The 21,700-nt window shown below is 45.6% G+C and overlaps 1 protein-coding gene, 1 long non-coding RNA gene and 1 pseudogene across 12 annotated transcripts; 2 read left to right on the forward strand and 1 right to left on the reverse strand.

Moving 5' to 3' along the window:
- Positions 1–8,687: 8,687 nt before the first annotated feature.
- LOC120713558 lies at positions 8,688–9,728 on the forward strand (the record flags this gene model as incomplete). Its single annotated transcript, XM_039999495.1, has 1 exon — positions 8,688–9,728. A coding segment is annotated over one exon (540 nt), but the record flags the coding sequence as incomplete, so codon positions are not given.
- A 124-nt stretch (positions 9,729–9,852) lies between these two features.
- On the forward strand, positions 9,853–14,253 carry LOC120713019. Of its 11 annotated transcripts, none has more exons than XR_005691149.1 (6): positions 9,862–10,131; positions 10,343–10,380; positions 11,583–11,679; positions 12,412–12,465; positions 12,562–13,007; positions 13,749–14,253. It is a non-coding gene; the product is annotated as an uncharacterized LOC120713019 (long non-coding RNA). The 11 variants fall into 11 exon arrangements; XR_005691148.1 differs by having other exon boundaries at positions 12,415–12,465; XR_005691146.1 differs by having other exon boundaries at positions 9,853–10,131; positions 10,343–11,679; positions 12,415–12,465.
- Positions 14,254–16,081: 1,828 nt separating this feature from the next.
- On the reverse strand, positions 16,082–21,052 carry LOC120713018 (annotated as a pseudogene).
- Positions 21,053–21,700: the final 648 nt, after the last annotated feature.

The following is a 21,700-nucleotide window of genomic DNA, read 5'->3' on the forward strand; positions in this document are numbered from 1 at the left end:
TGGTCAGCCTAAGAAGCAGTTCACGATTCCCATGAAAATCCTACGCTACCTTCCTTTCATTCCGAGGATCCAATGACTATTCATGACCGAGGAATCCGCGCAACAGATGACCTGGCACAAGAAAGGTGTTCGATACAACCCTGACAAGATGGTGCATCCATCTGATGGTGAGTCATGGAAGAATTTTGATAGGATTCATCGTGACAAGGCTAATGAAGCTCGTAACGTACGTATTGCGCTTGCAATAGATGGGTTCAATCCTTATGGGATGGTGGCCGCCTCGTACTCATGCTGGCCTGTGTTTGTTATCCCTCCGAATCTCCCTCCAGGGGTCCTATTTCAACGACAGTCCATATTCATGTCATTGATTATTCCAGAGCACCCGGGGAATAAAATGAGTGTTTACATGGAGCCTCTGATTGATGATTTGGTCAAGGCATGGGACGAAGGGGTGTGGACCTATGACCGAGCAACAAAGACAAATTTTAGAATGTATGTTTGGTACCAATTCTCCCTGCATGACTTACCCGCGTATGGCATATTCTGCGGCTGGTGTACTCACGGGAAGTTCCCATGTCCAACATGCAAGGCAGCTCTGCAGTTCATCTGGTTGAGGAAGGGGGGTAAGTATTCGTCGTTTGACAAACATCGACAATTCCTCCCCGCTGACCATCCTTTTAGACAAGACGTTAAGAGCTTCACGAACGGTGTAAAAGTTACAAAAATTGCACCGCCGATCATGACGGGTGCTGCGATTCATGCTCAGATAGACGCTCTCTGAGTCAACGATGGCGGTGGTTTTGTTGGGTACGGTGAGGAACATGCTTGGACTCAGAAGTCTGGGCTGTGGAGGCTCCCTTATATTGATGATATTCTGCTTCCACACAACATTGATGTGATGCATACTGAAAAGAATTGGGGGGAGGCACTTTTTGGAACAGTCATGGACATTTCTGATAAGACGAAGGACAATGTAAAGGCAAGAGTGGATCTGGCAATGTTGAGCGATAGACCAAGATACGAAATGAGGACTCCTGGACCCGGGAGGAAATGGAAGAAGACACAGGCCGACTTTGTCCTCACGAGGGCCCAGAAGAAAGAAGCACTAGAGTGGATCCAGAATTTACAATTTCCCGATGGATATGCAGCGAATCTTAGGAGGGGTGTGAACTTGACTACTATGCGAATCAATAGGCTAAAGAGTCATGACTACCATATATGGATTGAGCGGCTTCTTCCGGTGATGGTTCGAGGCTACTTACCTGATAATGTATGGCTCGTGCTAGCAGAGTTGAGCAATTTTTTCCGTCAGCTTTGTGCTAAGGAGTTATCTCGGGCTGTTATTGCGGACATGGAAAAAATGGCTCCCGTGTTGCTCTGTAAGTTGGAGAAGATCTTTCCACCAGCCTTCTTCAATCCAATGCAGCATTTGCTTCTGCATCTGCCTTATGAGGCAAGAATGGGAGGGCATGTGCAGTTCCGTTGGTGCTATCCAGTTGAGCGATGCCAGAAGGTTCTTCGAACAAAATGTAAGAATAAATGCAAAATTGAGGCTTCGATTGCTGAGGCATATATTTTGGAGGAGGTGTCAAACTTCACGACTAAATACTATGGTGAGAAGCTTCCCAGCGTGCATAATTCACCTCCTCGTTACAATGCTGGCGATAATGAATCAAGTCTCAGCATTTTCCGAGGGCAACTTGGAAGTGCAAGTGATGCGAGGTACAAGACCCTGAACCATGAAGAGTGGCGCCGTATCATGCTTTATTTGTTGACCAACCTTTCTGAGGTGGAGCCGTACATAGGGTAAGTTCTCATTTAACGTGTTCACAATGTTCCACGATTTAGCATCTCATTTAACATCTTCTTGCGTTTGCACTAAGCAGCATCCAACCCCTTGATCATATTTCACACAGGCAATTTCTACGTCAGTTCTGGCGTTGCTCAAGGTCTCTGACCCACAACGAATCGAAGTCTCTTCTTAAAAATGGCGCCGGAAATTCTCAGCCTGATTTCATTTATTGGTTGCAACAAAAGGTAAACTCCGATTCACAGGATCTTTGCTGTAGCTATAGGTTCAAGTCATTTAACGTTTCGAACAATATGACGAACTTTGTCCCTTTGGCTTTCAGGGGCAAACCGATTCGTCCATGAGTGCCGAGTTGAGACAAGTGGCTGATGGATTTAGCTATAGGGTTAAGTCATTTAATGTTTATGACGTGAATGGATATCGCTTTCACACAACAGGATACGAGCAAAGTTGGCCCAATCGAAAAACCACTAATACTGGAGTCTTTACGCCAGACCAAGATGGGGTCGAGTATTATGGAAGACTTGAAGAAATATACGAACTCAAGTTTCAAGGTTCCGTACCACTGACTCCCGTTATTTTCAAATGCCATTGGTTTGATCCTACATTAACCAGGCGGACCCCAAAAGTTGGCCTAGTCGAAATTCGTCAGGATTCAAAGTTACCAGGCAATGATGTCTACATTGTGGCTCAACAGGCCACACAATTTTATTATCTCTCATATCCGTGCCAAACCGACAAACGTCTTCAGGGTTGGGATGTTGTGTATAAGGTATCGCCACACGGCAAACTTCCTGTCCCAAACAATGAAGACTATAACAATGGCAGAGAGTTCTTTCAAGAAGAAGGACTAGAAGGGAGTTTCGAGATAGACTTAAGTGACGTGATGGGAATGGAAGTGGACAATGAAAGGATTGCTGACGAGGAAGTTGGAGACGAGGTTGAAAATGCTCATGACTTAGAATTACTCGAGCGGCTGCGTTTGGGCAGAGACAGTGAAGATGACATTCCTCCTTCGAATAATGCTGATTATGTCGAGGAGCCTAATAGTGACGATGAGGATTATGATCCAGCTAATCTCGATCATGATGACTATTTCTAGTACATGTATGAACTGAATTGTTTAATTCTATGAACTGATTTTGCATATTTGTAGATATATATATTGTTTATTTTGCATAATTTGTTAAGTACATATTGTTCATTTTTGCTGATTCGTTTACAATTATTCATTGCAGGTTATTGATTCTAAATGCCAGGCGGGGGCAAGATTGGTTTCCTGAGCGCCTTGTACAGGAGTAGTGGTGGAGAGCAAGAGGCTCCTGAGGGGTCCAGTGCAGCAGGGGTCCAATGCCTCAGAGGGGTCCAGGAGGTGTTGGGGACGAGGACCAGGGAGAACGAGAGGAGGTAAGACAGGTGGTGGAGGCCAGGGGGGATGAGAAGGAGCAGGAGGGAGAGGACACCTCCAGATTTGACGATGGCAGCGGCGGCGGAGGAGGAGCGGGAGCAGGAGGAGCGGGAGCGGGAGGAGGAGCGGGAGCGGGAGCAGGAGGAGCAGGAGGAGCCGAGACAGGAGGAGGAGGACCAGGAGGAGGAGGAGGCAGTAGGAGATACGAGGGCGGTGTGGTTGCGAGGACCGTCGCAACTGCCGCAGCGGCCGATACCTCTTGCGAGACGCCCGATGATTCGACCGGTACCTGTAACACCCTAATTCAAATTTCAGTATTTAATAATAAATTTAATTGTCTTTATTTAATTTTCTAGGGTTTAATTTGCCCAGTCGAAGTCCCTGTGGCGCCCAGCTTCCGAGAGACTTCGTATATGTATTCTACGCTTCCGCATACTCTGTATCAGACATTTTGTCATTAATATAATAAATAACATTCGTATTCGCTTTATCATATCTATTTACGTGATATGTGCTGTGATATACTGTTCATTCTATTGTATATACGTGTGACTTGATCCTGTCACGTATATGATTGCTCGGTTTATGTCCTTTTATAAACCGGGTGTTACAATACCGGACAGGTAATACTTTATGTTATGCACAATGACATTTATTTTTCAATTCATATGTTCAAAATGACAAGACACTAATACTTTATGTTATACATTTTTACAGGTATTGGATGCGCGTGCAGGCGGGTGCCCACAAAAGGAAGCCCAACGGCATCCTGGGAACCCTATGCAGGGAGTTCTTCCCTGGGCTGGTGATGCATGCCGGGATCCTGGAGCCGTCATACACGTGGGGCCACTACATCTCCGTCCCAGATGCAGAAGATCGGGAAGGGAGGTCCTTCGGCAACAAGGCGAGACGGGTGGTGGGAGAATTCTGGGTAAGTCGTCACACTATATTGGTGAATAGTTACCATATATTTGAAACTCTTTGAATATTGACTGCAATTATCGAGTCTATATGCAGGATTTCTACAGGTGCGAGCCAGGATATGAGGCCATAGCGGCTCAGGTGGCTGACACAGTATGTCACAAACTAGTGAAGGACATGCACTACGAGGCGCGTGTTCAGGCCGTAATTACCTACTGCGCCGATATGGAAAAAAGAAAGGTCGGCAAAGACGTAGCAAGAAATATGTTCCTCACGCGGGAACAATACTTGAGGGTAAATGACGAAATCACTACTCATTTCTTTTGAATTTCATTTTCGGAAATGTCATCCACTTTGCTTCCATTATGTGTAGGTGCCTCCGAACTGGTGCGCCGGCAAAGGCGCGTGCTGGGAAATGATGGTGGACAGGTGGCTTAGCGAGGAGTGGATTCAGCGGCACAACTTATGCCGGGAGCGCCGCTTGTTGTTGCAAGGTGCGCCACACCATCAAGGCAGCCGAGGCCTTCCCGAGTACAGGGATGTTTGGGTAAGTCATTACACTTTTTGGTACTTTCAAACTCTAAATTCTGCATTCTCACTAATCATTGTATTCTTTCGCTTTGCTTGCAGTCGGAGTCACATGAAGACCAGGAATGCAACGACTTCCAGGCATACTGTATGGCGCATAAGGGCAGGGCGACATCTCCTACAACCCGGCGGATCCACCCGAGGCGTACAGCAACCCGAGCGTCCACACGCGTATAACTGAGTACACGGAGATGGGAAAGGCGCTCCATGGGGACACATGGGATCCGGCCACCCAGCCCCTTTCTGGAGAAGCCATCATGAGGGCAGGAGGAGGGAAGAAGCACGGTCGTTACTGGATTGCCAACAGCCTTGTCGACACAGCCAGTACGCCGACTCTTTCCCAGCTTCGGGCAAGGACCACCGACTCGACCCGCCAATACGCCCACGGCCTGAGACTTCAGTGGTCAGCGTGCGTGCAATCCAGGTTATTTCTGCTCCATTTGTTGTTCGTTGCTTTTAGTTATCTTTTGTTCGCATTGTAACATTTGGGTGAAATCTTATAGGCCCGGATGGACGAAGAGACGAAGAGGCGGGAGGAGATCGAGGCGAGGCTGGAGGAGGAGCGGACGCTAAGGCAGGAGCAAGAGCGCAGGTGGCAGGAAGAGCGAATGCAGGAGCGGCAGAGGATGGAGCAGGCGCTTCTTGCTGAGCGATAGGCCGCGCAACAACAGATGCAGACCATGTTCTCATACCTCCAAGGCCTTGGCGCGACAATCAACAATCAACCGCCGCCAACGATGCCCTGGCCTCCACCACCGCTGCCACCGCTAGGCCTTCCTTCTATCTTTCCTCCATCTGGCGCTACAGGCACTCCTGTGAGTATGATATATAGATTTACTTTGCTTGCACATACATATTCAAATTTTGAGATACTTTATGTCAATATATCATGTGCTATGTCTCAAAGAACATCTAGACTCACTTAGTGGTTGGTTGATTAATGACATATGCTTTAATAAGAATGATTAGAAGGTATCACGGCTGATATATACATGAGCTAAGTCAAGGATATGAAAGTTGAAAAGCGGCTATTCATTTAATATTTTATCTTTTCAAATTGAGTTTAGGAATGTCATACTATCAAGAGGGACATGAACTCTTAAAATTTTCTCAAGATGTAATCCTATGTCCATTTTTTTTGCAGAATCAATCGATTGGGGGGTCAAATGAGCCTCCGGACGAGAATTCACCGGCACCAGCGGCGTCGCAGTGGCCACCTAGCTGATTTAGAATTGGTCATGGTATTTGTTCTACAGACTTGTGCTTGTTGGACTAGACTTGTTTAATTTGGTGGACTTGTGCTTGTTGAACGTTAAAATTATTGCATCGATGTTGGACTTGTGCTATTTGTGATATTCGTGCGATGTAGCGTGAGATATTTGTGTTATTATGTGATATTTGTGATGGACGTGCCTTATATATGTTGTATTAAATGTCTGGAATGTATATATGCTGTATTTGTGATGATGAATGTGGTTATTACACAATAAACAGAATAAATAAAAAAACAGCAAGCTTTGCGGAGTGTTTTTACCCAGACACTCGGCAAATCAACTATTTTTCTATTTACTGAAAAAGGGTTCGCCGAGTGCCAGACGAGTGGCACTCGGCAAAGAGTCAAACTTCGCCGAGTGCCAGTGTGGCAGCACTCGGCAAAGCTCGAAACTTCGCCGAGTGCTGCCAGCTTGGCACTCGGCGAAGTTTGAATCTTTGCCGAGTGCCACGCGTCTGGTACTCGGCAAAGTTTTCGACCCCGTCCTGTTCGCCCGTTCCGTTCGCCAGTTTGGCTGTTCGTCCGTCCCGTTTCAACTTTTTTTACCGAGTGCCCGAGAAAAGGCACTCGGCAAAGCCGGCTTCGCCGGTAGAAGAAAGGTCGTGTGCGCTTCGCCGAGTACTACACTCGGCAAAGAAGTTGCCGAGTGTTTTTCGGCCGCGAGTCCGGTAGTGCAGGCAGGGATATTAATGCATGTAGAGAGAGAGTTGAATTTTGGCCAAAAATTAAAGAAATAATTAATCTGCTGATCGATCGAGCTCAGACTAATTGATTCAGCGGGTCAAGGGATTAATTAATTATTTACGGGGCAGATGCTTGTCAATTGCATGCAATCCAACGAGGACGTATGGTCAGAAACCAATCTGCTAGCCTAGCAGCCCTACTACTACCGTGCCTCTTCTTCTTCTTCTCCCTCCCCTCCTCGCAGTGAGGCGCTAGCTCCCCTGCCCCACCAGCAGCCTAAACCCCATCTCCGATCCGTCTGCCGGGTCCGCGCGCTCGCCCGGAGTGGGTCTGCATGCGAAGCGATGAGGAAGACGCGGCTTAATTGGATACCACGACCTCGCTTGGACTTGGACTAGGACTAGTAGGCAGCTGATAAAGCCATCGCGGACGATATGATAGGGCCCGCCATGGTTGTGGTGGTGGTGAGCTGCTTCCGATGGATCCGCGGGCACGGTCGATCGGTCGACCTAGCCTTCTCCTTCCTTAGCACAGGAATAGCCCGAACACGCAAACTCCCCGCGCGCTCCTCTTCCTCCTTCACGTCCCTTTCGTCCACTTAATTGTCTCTCTTGTCCGATCGACACCGTGGTTGAGTTGAGTTTGCTGGTAGTAAGCGCGTGCGTGTGCTATAGCTAGCTACCCGCCGCCGGCCAGCGATCCAGGTCGGTGCTAGCTCGATCGTCTCGAGCTCGACTAGTAGCTCGATCCAAGCACCCATGCACACATGTTCCTATCGATCCAGAAGCTAGCCAAGTTGATGCCAAGTCAGATCCTGAGCTGAACGCCGCGCCATTGCCATGCATGCGTCCACCAACCAAAGCCGCGTTTCCTCGTTGACGGCTGACCGCCGGCTGACCCGGACCCGGCCGGGGAGCCGGGGAGCCGCATGCGTGCATATATAATGCAGCTTATGGTTAAGATTCAAACACGAATTGCGCAACGTACGTATCATCTGATTCTAGCTGCTAGCTAGGTTTTCTGATAATCCATGGGGGCTTCCCAGCAGTGGCGGAGCCACCACTAGGGCGAGCCCGGGCGGCCGCCCTAGGTGCTTCTAGACGAGATCTAGAGCATACTGTTAACAACAAAGGTAGCGGAGAACAAGAAGTAGGATGGATCTGAGAAACATAAGAAGAACAGAGGAGAACAAGGAATTAACTTTCAAAGGACAAATTACTTGAGTAAAGAGTAAGAGTTCATATAAGTTGTTGGATACTCCTCGTATGCACTCAGTATTTTAACCAGCGACTCTCTTGCATTTATATGGGTTGGGCTTGATACGTGCGCGCAGGCACATCTAGCGAACCCATTCGCTGCCACCAAAACTAACACTAGGCTTTCTGGTGGGGCTGTCCATAGTAGTAGATGCTTCCTCCGGTTCGTGGGTGCTGACAATATCCCCCCGTTCTCAACTCCGACCGGGGCTCATGACGGTGTGATGGCGCCCCCCTCCCCCGAACGTGAGGACGACGGTCATCTACTGCCAAGAGTTGCGAGACTCAGATTGGGCCAATGGAGCACTGCACGAGAGGACTTCGTGATCTCGTGGGCCGTCCGGTCGAGTGGGCTGTAGCCTCTTAAGAGGTTCAGCCTAGCCCCAGCCCAACACTGCGTCTTCTTGCCACCAGACGCCGCTGGCGACTTTGGCAGTTCACCATCCACCCCCCTGTCTGCAGTCCCGCTCAGGCACTCACGCCGACGCATTGTTGTCGTTGTACGATGGCGCTCCGCGTCCGTCCGTCAGTCCGTCCTGCAACCCCAACTCGACACCCGCCAGCCGCGTCAGCGGATCCCGTGCACCGCTGCCGCGGACGCTTGCAACCGGGTAGCAATCTTCGGCGCATCACTTTGGCCGTGCGAAAATTTTGATGTTGAACTCCGCCCTAGGTCATTTTTTGGGCTGGCTTCGCCACTGCTTCCCAGTCCGTCCCGGGCCACCGCCTCAAGCGCTTCGCCATTAACGGGGAGCGGGCCCGGTGCGGGATGTGCTCGCTGGACGCCGAGGCCGGGGAAGTGCCGAAGTGGCCTACCGCTGCCGCGACGCCGGCTGCGCCTTCGTCCTCCACGACGCCTGCTACCACCGCCCCAGGAAGACGAAGCACTTCGCGCACTCGTGCTCCGGCCGCCCCCTCACGCTCGCCGACAACCACCCCGTGGCGCCGGACCGCCGCCGGTGCGGCATCTGCGCCGCGCCCTTCAACGCCGGCGCCTTCGTCTACGGCTGCGGCGAGTGCCACGGCTTCTACGCGCACCCGCGCTGCTGCGGCCTCCCGCAGACGGTGCGCAGCGCGCTCCACTCGCAGCACGCGCTCACGCTGCTCGCGCCGCCGGTGGCCGGAGCGGGTGGCCGCCGCCGCACGTGCCTCAGCACCCAAGGAAACTGCAACAACGCCAGGCGCAACAACGCCGCCGCCTGGTCGTACCGGTGCGACCTGTGCAGAGTCGAGCTCTGCCTCACGTGCCAACTGCCCAACGGCGGCGGCGGCCCAGCCGTGCGCTAGCACAGTTGCTGCGGCGGCGACGCCCTGGAAACCATGGCGGTGGTGGGGCAGCAGCTGGCGACTATGACGGGAAACTCACTCCGCGCGTTTTGCTGCGCATGCATTGGAACTCCAATGGCGCCGCCCGCGCCGCCGCCGGCGGCCTCCTAAAAATCATCTTATCATCATCTCGTCGTCGCAGGTTTTAGTACCGTCACACCTAATAATGTAAGGGCTTATTTATTTTACCTTAGAAGTTAGAACAACTAGCAGAGATTTTAAGTGAATAGTGTCGTCCTTAACCTGAATTGTTTTAGTTTATCTTACCTTTGAAAAAAAGTATATCATCAGTACATACATGATACATGTATACATCAATTTTCTTATACAGCGCGCGTACATATATATAGTACAATATGAAGAAAAGTATGAATATTATTGTTTTAGAAAGATCCATATATGATATGAATATATATCTGTGTTATAGATATCAGATTTGCTCCTTGTCAAACGTTTGAAATTTGTTTATCCATCAATCGACTTTGTGGCTCGTTGGATTGACGATCAACGCACGAGGGCGCCCCATGTGTTAGTAGATCAACCGTGTCCACACAACAGACATTTTGTCCTCCCGTTAATTGTTACCGTGACCGTGAGCGGCGAGGAGAAATGGATTTGTCCATGTTTCCCTGGCGGGCGAGCGGCCGCCGGACGCGCGGCTTCCTGCTCGGCGCGATGCCGGCGCGTGTGCGTCGCTCCCCCGCCCGGCGAGTCGGCCGCCAGGCGTGCGGCCACCTGCTCCGCGTGACGCGGGCGCGTGGGCTCCCCGCCCCGCTCACGGCTCCCACGCCATTCTGTTGCGACCTCCCCACTCCGCTGATTCTTCTACCCAGACCGGCCCGCCCCGCTCCCATCCCACATTCAGGTAATCGACTCGACGGCTCATTCTCTTCTAATCCATCCTCCAATCGACCTCCCAGATCTGTGCGATTGCATGGAGGTAGGTGATAGGACTTCTAGGGTTAGGGTAGGTCCTATTTTTTCTAGATTAGGCGTGCAGGACAGCAATGGTAAGGTGGCAATAGTATTTGTGATTTACTACATCCATTTCTCTGTATGTTTTGTGATCAATTCAGGGAGGGCTGTGGAATGACAGGATTCGTCAGTAAATCTCGTGAGTGGTAGAGTCGTGTTCGATTGCCTAATTGCTTTCTCTATGAGTGTGTTTCTGTGTGTGGTTGTGATATTTTTCATTTTTTTTCTGATGCAAGTTCGTAATTTATGCCTTGGATAGTGTTCCCTAGATGCTCAGATAGCTGTTGTAGTTATGCTGTTGAGTTCATCTATCTTGTAGCACCCTTTTGAGCTCAGCTGTGGTTGTGATGTTTAGAGTATTGTTCAACACTTGCTGATTTAATGTACCTCGTGCAACCCCCCACAGAGCTATGTATATGAGAATTTTGCAATGTGCAGCTAGGATTTTTTTTACTCTGCTTGGGTCACATGCGTGCAAGTAATCGAGTAGAACACTACTTCCTCTTTTTGATTCGATTGGGTGCATTAAGAAATTTTGGCTGTCAGAAAAATTTCTGGAAATATTGTATATTGATGGTTCTTTCTCTTTCTGATTAGAAGATTCCTCATTTTTGCAATTCCCATTTCTAACAGCTAGTCAGTTTGTGCCATGGAAAGCTTGCATGATAGTTCTACTAAATTCTACAGCAAGAAAATTTTAAAGTGCAATAATATTCCTATATATTTCTGCATTTATTAGATTTATGTGTGTGTGAGTTATTTTGTCAACTAAAGTTGTGTAGTTTAATGACATGAGCTTTTCCATTTACTATTCGCTGGTTACTTCTTATCAATGTGTTTACCCAAACCACATACTAAATTTTGCATATTTTTAACTCTGAATATTTATCATATGTAATTACATATTTGGTTATTATTTTCAGAGAGCTTATTACACTACTATAATTGTATGATTCAGCATAAGAAATTATTTTTTCAATCTAGATTTTTATGGAAATGTTTTGTTTTTTTTTCATATATTTGAAATGGTCTTCCTAGCTTTTCTATCACTAGATATTTTATTGGTAATTTCAAAACTATGGATATTATTTTTTTGTATAGATGTGTAGCCTTTTTTATCTAGATGTGTGTCCTCTGCTTATAAATTTTTAATGCTTTAGTTGAATTTTGATCAGTTTGGCCTGTTTGGGATCAACTTTTGGCCTGTGATATTTGTGAAACAAATCTACATTCGACGGCTAGATACTGCCACACTAGGCAACTTGGCTGTTGTGCTTTTCTCTAAACTTTTTTTTTGTTTCAGAATTTCTTGTGGTTTTGGTTATGTTACCTTTCCTGCAGGACCAAGATAAAGGATAAGCTTGGCAAATTAAACAAGGAGAAGTTGCTAGACTTTCATGAACTACTCGATATTTATGTTTCAAAATCAACAAGGAAGGTTAGTTAGCTAAGCTACTCGATATTCATGTTTAGTAATTACTAATTACTAGTACTTGGCTTGAATCACATATGGGCATATGGTATTACTACCCTTGTTAACTTTGATGTAAGGATCTTCGGGACTACCATATCGTTAGTGACGTTCCCAAAATGATGCCATGATGGTGATTAATGCATTTGCCTGCTGCCTGGAGCTTTTAGATGCCCCTTTACATGTTAGTTACTAGCTTGACTTTATGTCGACCTCCTGTTATAGTCAGAATCAATTTGGGAACCGTATTCCAGTAGGGGTTGATCTTTGGGGACTTGTTTCTCGATGACTTGTTTCTATTGCTAGTAATATATAGTGTTCTTGTCGAGGTGAGGTGATTTCAGAATCTGCACGGTATTTACAAATTTGAGAAATTGTTGATTGCATATTATAGCTGCTTCGTAGGGGAGGAAGAGTGAGGCAGTTCAAAATGCTTTGGGTTGTGTCCTTTGATTTTCAATCTGCCGTTGCACATGCGGTTTCTGTGTATGGAAGTCCAACAGGCAAGGGAGAGCAAGTGCTTCCGATCTGTGCCTGATTTTTTTACTTGTGTCTGATTTTTGGTCGCTTAGTGTTACATCTTTGGTGTTCATTATATTTTTGACCGTGTTACTTTTGTATTCTATTTATGAGGTGTGTACCTAGTCTTAACCACTTTTTAGTTTTCGTATCATTAAACTTGCTATCTATTTTTTTTAGCAGATGCATGTGCCCCCAAAACATGGAGTCTGCACATTATTTTTCAAATATTAGGTAAACTCTTTGCTTTCTATTTGTTACATAAAGTGCTATATGTTTATTATTATTTTGATTCACATTGTCGATGGTGACCGAGGACTTCACTTTAAGGGTGATGGTCCTGCTAATCAGGGTTTTTGATGAAGTGTGCGTGCCACCCCTCAGGTGGACAAAATGAAGGGTGGATTCCTTGTGGATGTTAATGTAAGATCATCAGAACTTTGATCGTAGAATTTTTCTATGTAAATAAAACTAAGCAATTTGAATATTTTTTAGGTGTTATATCATGCAGATATGGTATGAAGACACATTAAATCTTACTTAAACCATGAGCACCTTTATATTGAAATAACTAGTTTCTGGGTAAAAATCTTAATGTCTATCTGTCTTAAATTTTCTTTGGAAATTGTGTTATAAGATCTGATATTTTCATTTCTTTTATGGCGGACAAACTTATCTATGAGCTACTTTATATTCAAGCAAGCTACTTCCTCACCCTTACTGCCCTCCTTGTTTATATGGTAAATGAACTTATCCAAGTGCTGCAGTATATTCAGGTAAGTAGTTGCTTGCATATGGCAACTGTTTACAAAATACTTCCATGCAAATAATATATTTTCTCTTTTATTGAATAATTTTTCTGAACTTTGTATAGCTTTCTTGCCTTATATTGTAAAACCTTTGTTTACAGAAAGTAAGCTATTGTATATTTTATTTTTCATTCATTAATAGTTCTCTTTGTTTTTAGAACCACTGATATTTCACCCCTTCCTACTTTTCTATTTTTCTAATTGTTCTGTTACTTATAAGTTTAACTTAGTTATACTCATAGACAACTAATTTTTCCAAGTCAAATCTGCATAAATGTAGTGTAATTTTTTGAACAAAACTAGTGTACATTTCTTCCACTAGGATTTTTTTACACACTAATTTTTTAACTAGATATAAGTAGTTATTATCTCATTATTGATCCATAGATCTATTTTTCTTAAGGAGTGGAGTTATTATTTTTACCATTGTTAGGATAGCACCACCATCTCTGCATTTATAATATCAAATTGACCTTTTTAATGTGCCAGTGTAACTACTATTACAAAAAGTTATAGCCCCGCTGATGTTACTATGTGTAAGTTGTAGTTTGTTGCAATGCAATATTTTTTTCATGACTTATGGTGGATGCTTCGTTGATAGGTGACCTAATCTTGCTTTTGTTTTGCTTTGTTTAGACCTGCAATGCTTTTATCTCATCGGATTTGTGTTTGTTCATTGAACTGACATATGTTCTTTTGTGCTTATAGATCTATTGACCATTTTGAGATTGGATGCATGGAATTTTTTTTTTCCAGTTTAGTTAATGACATGCATCATGCGCCTTTGTTGTCAATACTGGTAAGGAGAAATTTTATCTGCAACATTGTTGTCAGTTCAAAAATTACATGTAACATTTTTATTTGTTGTTTTTATCTGTATTTTTGTTGTCAGCTCAAAAAATTACATGCAACTTTTTTGTTGTTATTTTTGGGCTGGGTTCCTCCATTGCCAAGAAATTGTATACTCCCGCCACTTTCTTTTCTGTGTGTTGTCTCAAATCATAGGCTACTTATTTTGTTAACTGCATGTGCCAGGATAAAAAAATTAATGTTAACTTTGTTGTCAGCCCAAAAGTTTTATATGTAATTTTTTTTTTGTTTATTGTGTTTCTACTGTTTTTGTTTGTACTGAAGTTGGGAGAGAAATTAACTTTGTTGTCAGCCCAAAAGCTGTATATGTAACATGTTTTTTTTAATCTATTGTGTTTCTTCAGTTTATGTTTGTACTAAATGTTGAAAACAAAACACAACAGGTAGTTACTGAGCTAAGCTCAGGATCTAGGCTGCTAATGTCAACAGAACTTCTCTTAACAAGTAGCTAACATAGTTAGAACAAGCCCCAAGAGCTAACGGTTCCACGATGCTTGTTACCTCTTTAATGGGCGCCCAATATTCAAATTGTGGGTCTGGAAACAGAAAAAACAAGCTCCCATTAACAGTTGGATGTGGTGATTGACAGATAACTAAATGTCAATCGATTGACAAAGAGACACATCCGATAGATATAAGGGGCAACAAACTTATTTTGCCTTAATTTGCCAATGGGAGAGAGTAATTATTATCACAACCAATTGTTATTGTGCCCAAGATTATGCTGCTGCTAAGTGCTGACTGCTGAGAACTAATCAACTTAGGTGCATAGTTACCTGCCCACCTGGGGTCATACTTCATGTTGACATATATGTGAGCATATGCTGTTGTACCATGTTTATAAAGAGAGATACTTGCTTTCGCATCCTTCAAACTATGCTGTGTAATGGGGAGGGTTCTGATTCGGTCCGAATTTATCAAACCTCACCGAAATTCACCCATCTCGGAAGGGTCCGAAACGCATTTAGTGCTTCAAAATTCAAATATTCTCAGGAATCTATCCGAAAACCGACCAAAATTGACCGAAATTCGCCCAATTCGGTTGGGACCGAATTTTTTCCGAAATTGAATCCCAAAACCTGACATATCTACTCTGCCGTGGCTTCGATCAATTAATTAGCAAAGTTGAAAAGAAACAACTTAGGAAACAACAACCGGAAAGGGTACCAAAAATTTCCACTGCTGCCGACATTTTGCTACTACTTTTGACTATATGTTAGCACTTGATTCCAGTTCTTGCTACAACTGAAAGAAACGCATTTGGATTGTTGGTAGCAGTGCCATAAATTGCATCCAATGCAAGACGGACCATTTCAACGAAGGAAACGCGCTCTCTGCCTGTCATCTGAAAAGAAAGATCAGCATTTCGGATTTTACATAGTTTTTATTTCACAGATAACATGGTCCATAAATATAAAGTCTTCTCACTTTTTCAGGCTCCATCAAAGACGGCCACTTGCATGACAGAGCCAAAGCCAGATGACCTGGCTTGCAGACTCTGGTCCAAATCCAACACAACTGCCTTGGCAAGTAGTCACAAAAATCTGTTTTGTACGTCCCTGTAAAGATAGCTGTATGCTGTACTATTGTTCTTGAGAGCCTGCGACTGCAGACACGGACTTTCGCCTTGTTCGGCTGGGAGATTCAGCCAGCCACAATAGTATTTTTCTCTCACGCCAAATCAGCCAGCCAGCCAGCTAACCAGCAGTATTTTTCTCTCACGCCAAATCAGTCAGCCATCCAGCCAGCCAGCTGAACAAGGCGTTTATTTTTTTTTCTAGAAAGTTCCTGCCTTCCAGGGGTAACAGTCTCGTAAATGCTGCCGTTTGCCTGCAATGTTACCCTTTTTTACCCCGGCCGGGGATGAAGCCTACGTTTCCTAGTTACCAATAACTTGCTGTCAAGGCGTCATCCCTCGATATTCAAGTGTACGCTAAGGTAGAATTAGAGGCAAATCTACTGGATGACCCTATGACTATGAGGGGCGGCGGCGGCCTGGAGTTCCTCATCGCCATCGTCGTCTTCCTCGTCGCGATCGGAGGCGTACCGGTTCCTGCAAATTGTAAGTTCTGAATGTTATTCTCGTGATGTAATGCATGAAAGTTAGTGTTTACTGTAATTCGATCGAGTCCCCACAAGAAGGAAAAGAGAAAGCCAAACCTGGCAATGCAACGACAAAGTTTCTTTGTGATCTTTCTTCACAGGTCGCCGTCAGCCACTGCAGGCCCCAGGCAGCAACTCGACATCGGCAGAGGAGAGCAAGCTCCACCTGGTGTTCTGCACCCGGGAGGTGTGCCCGGCTGGGGATCTTGGCGCAGCAGCGCCCGGTGTTACCAGCAGGGAGCCCTCGTGCTACTGCTGTCAGCAGCCGCCGATGTCGGTGTGCTACCAGTCGGAGCTCGAATGCCGGGAGCACTGCCAGCACTGCGATCCCAAGTGCCAGTTGCAGGCGTCGCTTCTTGGTTCTGAGATGGAAGGTAGCAGTGGCTGACACTGACTGATGACTGCTCTTCAAATTTGAGAACCAACGCTGGTAATTTATTTTGAATTCTTGAGGAGGCTGCGATTATCAGGGCTGAGGGGGATAATGTACTGACGATGATGCGATTTTCATCATAAGGGGGATGAAAAAAATGACGAGGATTCAGAGAAGCAAGCAACTCGATTTACAAGCTTAGAATACTATACTGCAGCAAACAAAACCAAACATCTAATAATAACCACTGGTGCTCTTGAAGCAAAATGAGGGGGCGCAATGGCGCATCATGTTGCAGGAACCCCAGAAGGATATACGCGTTCGGTTGTGTACGAATCATCAGCACCCCTGCATATTCAGAAACAGAAACAGAAACTGAGACATACATCTTTTTTATAAAAAGCATTTTTGTTCTTCGGCAAGTTCTGTTTAATAACAGCATTTTTATAATGTTTTTTTGGTTATGCTAGTTCTTCTTGAAAAGGAAAACGTTAAACTTTTATGAAGTCATTTGCTGTGAGGTGAGCTCACTGTCTGTACGTGCATTGTCAACTTGGTTTTCAAAAAAAAAAAAACTGTTGCTATAGCATCTATTGATGGAGCGTTAGTTCGTCATCCCTACTAGGCTACTGCGATTGCTAAAACTAGCCAGGATATATCATCTGTAAACATAAAACAAGCACTAACAGGAATCACTAAGAATTGGCCTTAGTCAAACTCTGCATTTCTTGGAGCTTTGTAAAGCAGTTGGGTACAAGCACTATAGCTGGGATTTGGATCCGAAGTTTACCGCTGAATGTTTTTTTTTGTAGTAATCAGCGAGTCAGGTCCAGTTTCTAAGAGTCCAGAACGGAGCGCCGATGGTTGACAAAGGGTACTTGCTATCCGAAAGTATGAAGCGTCGGCAGAAATTTAACGAGGAGCCATGGAGTGCGTAATTTGGGACACTTCTTCCCATCGCACTCGACTCAAAATCTCAGCCTCTGAAGCAACTGAAAATAAGGGGAGAAAATGCATTCAGATATAATAAATTGAGTTCTACTGTGCATACGTAGCAAGTCAATTGGAATGAAAAAGAGAGAGAAACCCGTAGTGGACTAATTGTGAAGAATTGAACGAGATATATAGTTGGAGCGCAATAAATAGATGCTGCAGCATACGGACCTCAGCTACTTAAGAGCCACCGACGCACCAGGAGAGCAACCTGCTCTTCATAGACCTTTTTGGGGCGCAATAAATACTTTTATCTGGAATCAAGGAGACCAAGTCGAAGTACTCCCCACCTTCCCTACAACGTCTCTGCAGGTCCGGGCAGCCATCTATTGTCAAGGATTTGAGGGCTGGGAGCCGCTGGAGGAGACCCTGCGGGAATCTATTTATCCCAGGACACGAATCGATGATCAATTGCTCAAGAGAAGTGAGGCCGTCCATCCCGTCTGGCAGCGCTTTCAGCTCAGAGCAGTCCACCAACCTGAGATGCCTCAGCTTTGCCAGATCCCCCAGGTTTGAAGGCAGCGCCACCAAACTTTGGCATCCCAAAGTAACCAGTGCCCCGAGTGAAGCGGGCAACTTCGGAATCTCCAGCAAGCTACCACAGAACTGTATTTCTAACCTTTTCCAACTGGGGCAGTGGAAGGAATTCCTCGGAGGATGATCCCCTCCCCTCTAGTTTGCCGCACGAATAAATTCCCAGGGATTGAAGGCGAACCAAACATCGGAACTCCTCCACTGGCCAACTGACAATATTGTCGCATGAATAGATTTTCAATTGTTCCACGAACGCCAAACAATCCCCTAGCCCGAGTTGCAATTTGGATGAGTTGAAGATTGATATCAAGCCATTGTCACCTTCTAGGTTCAAACTTCTAAGGGTGTTTAGAGGTCTTTGGCTTTGGTTTTGATGTTCCTTCACAGGCATCACCACGTTTACCAGCATCCCAAAATCCAAGTGATTAAGAGATGGAAAAGATCCCCACTCCATGCTCATAGGAACAATACGTTCTGCAGACTCCTCACGACAAGATGCAGAAGTGAGAGCTGGGGCCTCCGGAAGAGTTGCAACTTTGTTGCAATTGGCGATGTACAGCAGTTCTAGCTGGGGAAACATCACCAAGCTATTAGGCTCTCCCATGCTGTTTTCTGCCCATCTCTCAAACTCCAGCAGTTCATTCAACGACATCATCTTTAACTTGGGGAAAATTTTCTGAGAGGTACTATATCCTGCAGCTTCCGCATCAATGTTCTTACATAATGTGGTCAGGCAGTTCATGGAGCTTAAATGCAATGTTTCGAGAGGGGATGACAGCCACACTAGTGGCAGATCCTTGCATCTTGGGCAGTTGGAAATTTGTAGTTCTCTCAGACAACAAAACATTTGGGGGTCTCTCATCCATTGTGAGATCGCCAGGCCAGCATACCCATGTAGAGCCAATGATCTGAGCTTAGTATGAGGTACAAGCGATTCCAGTACTTCTTCCTGATTATTATTTACGATCTCATCATGCAAGGGATTGTAAAATACGTTACGTCCCCAATACAAAAGCAGTTCAGTTAGATTCTTTTTCTCATGGAGGTTGACCTTTGATCCACTCTTTACTTTCCTCAAGTTGAACAGTTCCAACGTGTTTCCAAGTTGTCTCAAGTCTTTGAGCTCCTCGATACCAAAGCCATCGCCAATGTCCACAATAAATAATGTCAATGTGCAGAGGTTGTGTAGCAGACTTAGCTTTGGAGGCATCCGCTCCAAGCTAGTACATCCCAACAGATAAATATGGGTGAGCTGCCTCATATTTTTCATGCCTTCCGGTAAAAATCGTAGGTTCCAACAACTATTGAGCCTCAATGATTGCAAGTTGTACAGCATACAAATTGAATTTGGCAATCTAACAATTTCTGATTCAGAAAGATCAAGGTATCTTAAATGTGTTATATTTATGAGCCTATGAATAATATATGGGTTTGGCAATGGATCGCTCGTACTGATGTCAGTTTTAACTCCTTAAGATCCATGTCCTCTGAGTCTTGAGCTAATAAAGTTCGGAGAGATAGCGAGCTTTTCATTAATCCAGTGATTTCATCCGATTTATCCCATGGCAGCTGCATGTGACGTATATTATTTACTGAGACTGTCTGCTGAATCAACTCTTTTGCAAAAGCACACTCATCTGTGATATATTTTGCTAGGTCATGCATTAAATCATGCATTTTACTTCCAATTTTCTTGTATGGAGTGAAAGGACCATATCAATAAACTACCTTGACATTTACATCTTGAATAAATGACCTCCACACCAACTCATTGAAAACAAATTCACCTTTCTGCACCAAATCTATCTCTCCCTCTGCTTGAATAAAATTGTTCGCCATCCACAGTTGGATCAACCTATCCTTATCCATCTCATAGTCCTTAGGGAAAACCGCACAGAAGGCAAAACAGTGCTTCATTTCAGACGACAAGTGCATGTAGCTAAGCTTTAGAATGGATAGTACTTCATTGTTGCCACCCATATTGCTTTCCGAAACGGCCTCCCATTCCTTGATTTGATATTTTGACCTCATCAATCCACCAATTGTCTTCAAAGCAAGAGGTAGCCCCTTGCACTTGTTGACAATAAGTTTGCCGACTGTTATGAAGTCTTCTTGCTCTTCCATTCCCTTATTAAATGCTTTCTTTGAGAACAACTCCCATGAATCATCTTCACTGAGGCATGCAAGCTCATAGGGTGGAAGAGTGCCCATTATAGAGGCAACCTGCCGGCTTCGACTTGTGAGAACTATCATGCTTCCCGATCCACCAATAGAAGAACACAGTAGTGCTTCAGATTGTCCTACCACTTGAGCTGGTCTTCATTCCACACATCATCAAGAACCAATAGGAACCTTTTCCTACCAATGACTTCCTGCAGCTTTTTTTTTGCAAAAGTTCTATGTTGTCAGGTAGATCACATCTTCCATTTGTGGCCAACTCGATTACGGATCTCACAATGGCAATGGCTGCAAAGTTGTCCGACACACAGTGCCACATCATCAACTCAAAGTGCTTCTGAACTCTGCAGTCATTGTAGACCATCTTTGCTAGTGTGGTTTTGCCCAAACCTCCCATTCCAATGATTGGTAACACCTGCACGCTCCGCTGATCTTGCTGGCCCAGTAACAGCTTCACCACAGCATCCTTGTCATCATCTCTTCCAAAGATTTCTGCAGACTCATCGAGCGCAGAGTGCGTCTACCGATTCAGAGCTTGCGGCGCCTCTGGCTCGCGTTGCAGCAGACCAAACTTCTGCATATCCTTCACTAACTTGTCGATCTTGCCCAGCACGTTCTTGAGGTCCCTGCTCGCCTTATGACGGAACACGAGTCGATTCCTTGAGCTGAAGAAATCTTTTACCTTGCTGGTGGTAGATCGAAGGCTCTGGGCCTCTCGGCGCAGCGCCTCGTACTGGAAGTCATCGAGGACGTCGTCGGCCTGGTACGCGGCGGCCTTGAGCTCCCTCATCCACCCCTTGATGGCGCGGCCGGCCTCGTTCTCCGCCGCTGCCTTCGCCTCGGCGTCGGCCAGCAGGGACTGCACGTACAGCAGCTTGAGCTCCAGGTCGCGGCGGTCGTCGTCGACGCCGCTGAGTGACCGGAAAGGCGAGCAGAGGGGGGTGAACGGGAGTCGATTAAAAACTTTCGCAAGCGGAAGTTCGGCCTATGATTCCAAGTGCCACCCAATCCTAGAGTCTTAGGTGAAGTGTGGAGTAGCTATGGAGGAGCTACACCAACACAAGACAGCCCTAGGAACAAGCAAGAACAAACGCGGAAGAAAACACGAACGAACAGCGCAAGAACAACACGGTATACCTCACCGGTTAATCTGACGTGTATAGAGATGACTACGTCGGTTGAACCGGTGAGACAGAGCCGGCAGCACAGAAAAACAAACACCGGATGATCCGACAAAATCAGATTTAAACGCCGGTGCAGTTGTCTAGAGAGACGCAAAATCGACTCAACTGAACACCGGTTAAACCGACGAAATCGAATTCAGAACACCGGTGCAGTTGTCTAGAGAGATCCTGAACCAAACTACTTGTAACACCGGTTGATCCGACGCAGTAAAAGTTCTATACGCCGGTGTAACGATGGAAAAAGCAAGCAGGAGGTCGCTGGTGAAGATTCACCGGTTGAACCGATGCATGTGAAACTAATACACCAGTGCAACCAAGCAGAACGGCCAAAAATCCTAAAAGCCAAAACTTTTACTCACCGGTTGATCCGATGATCTTGATCTCAAGCGTCGGTTCAACCGGCGATAATGAAAAACCCAGCCCGA

This window comes from Panicum virgatum, chromosome 6K, assembly GCF_016808335.1.
Source record: "Panicum virgatum strain AP13 chromosome 6K, P.virgatum_v5, whole genome shotgun sequence".
In the NCBI taxonomy this organism is placed as follows: Eukaryota; Viridiplantae; Streptophyta; class Magnoliopsida; order Poales; family Poaceae; genus Panicum; species Panicum virgatum.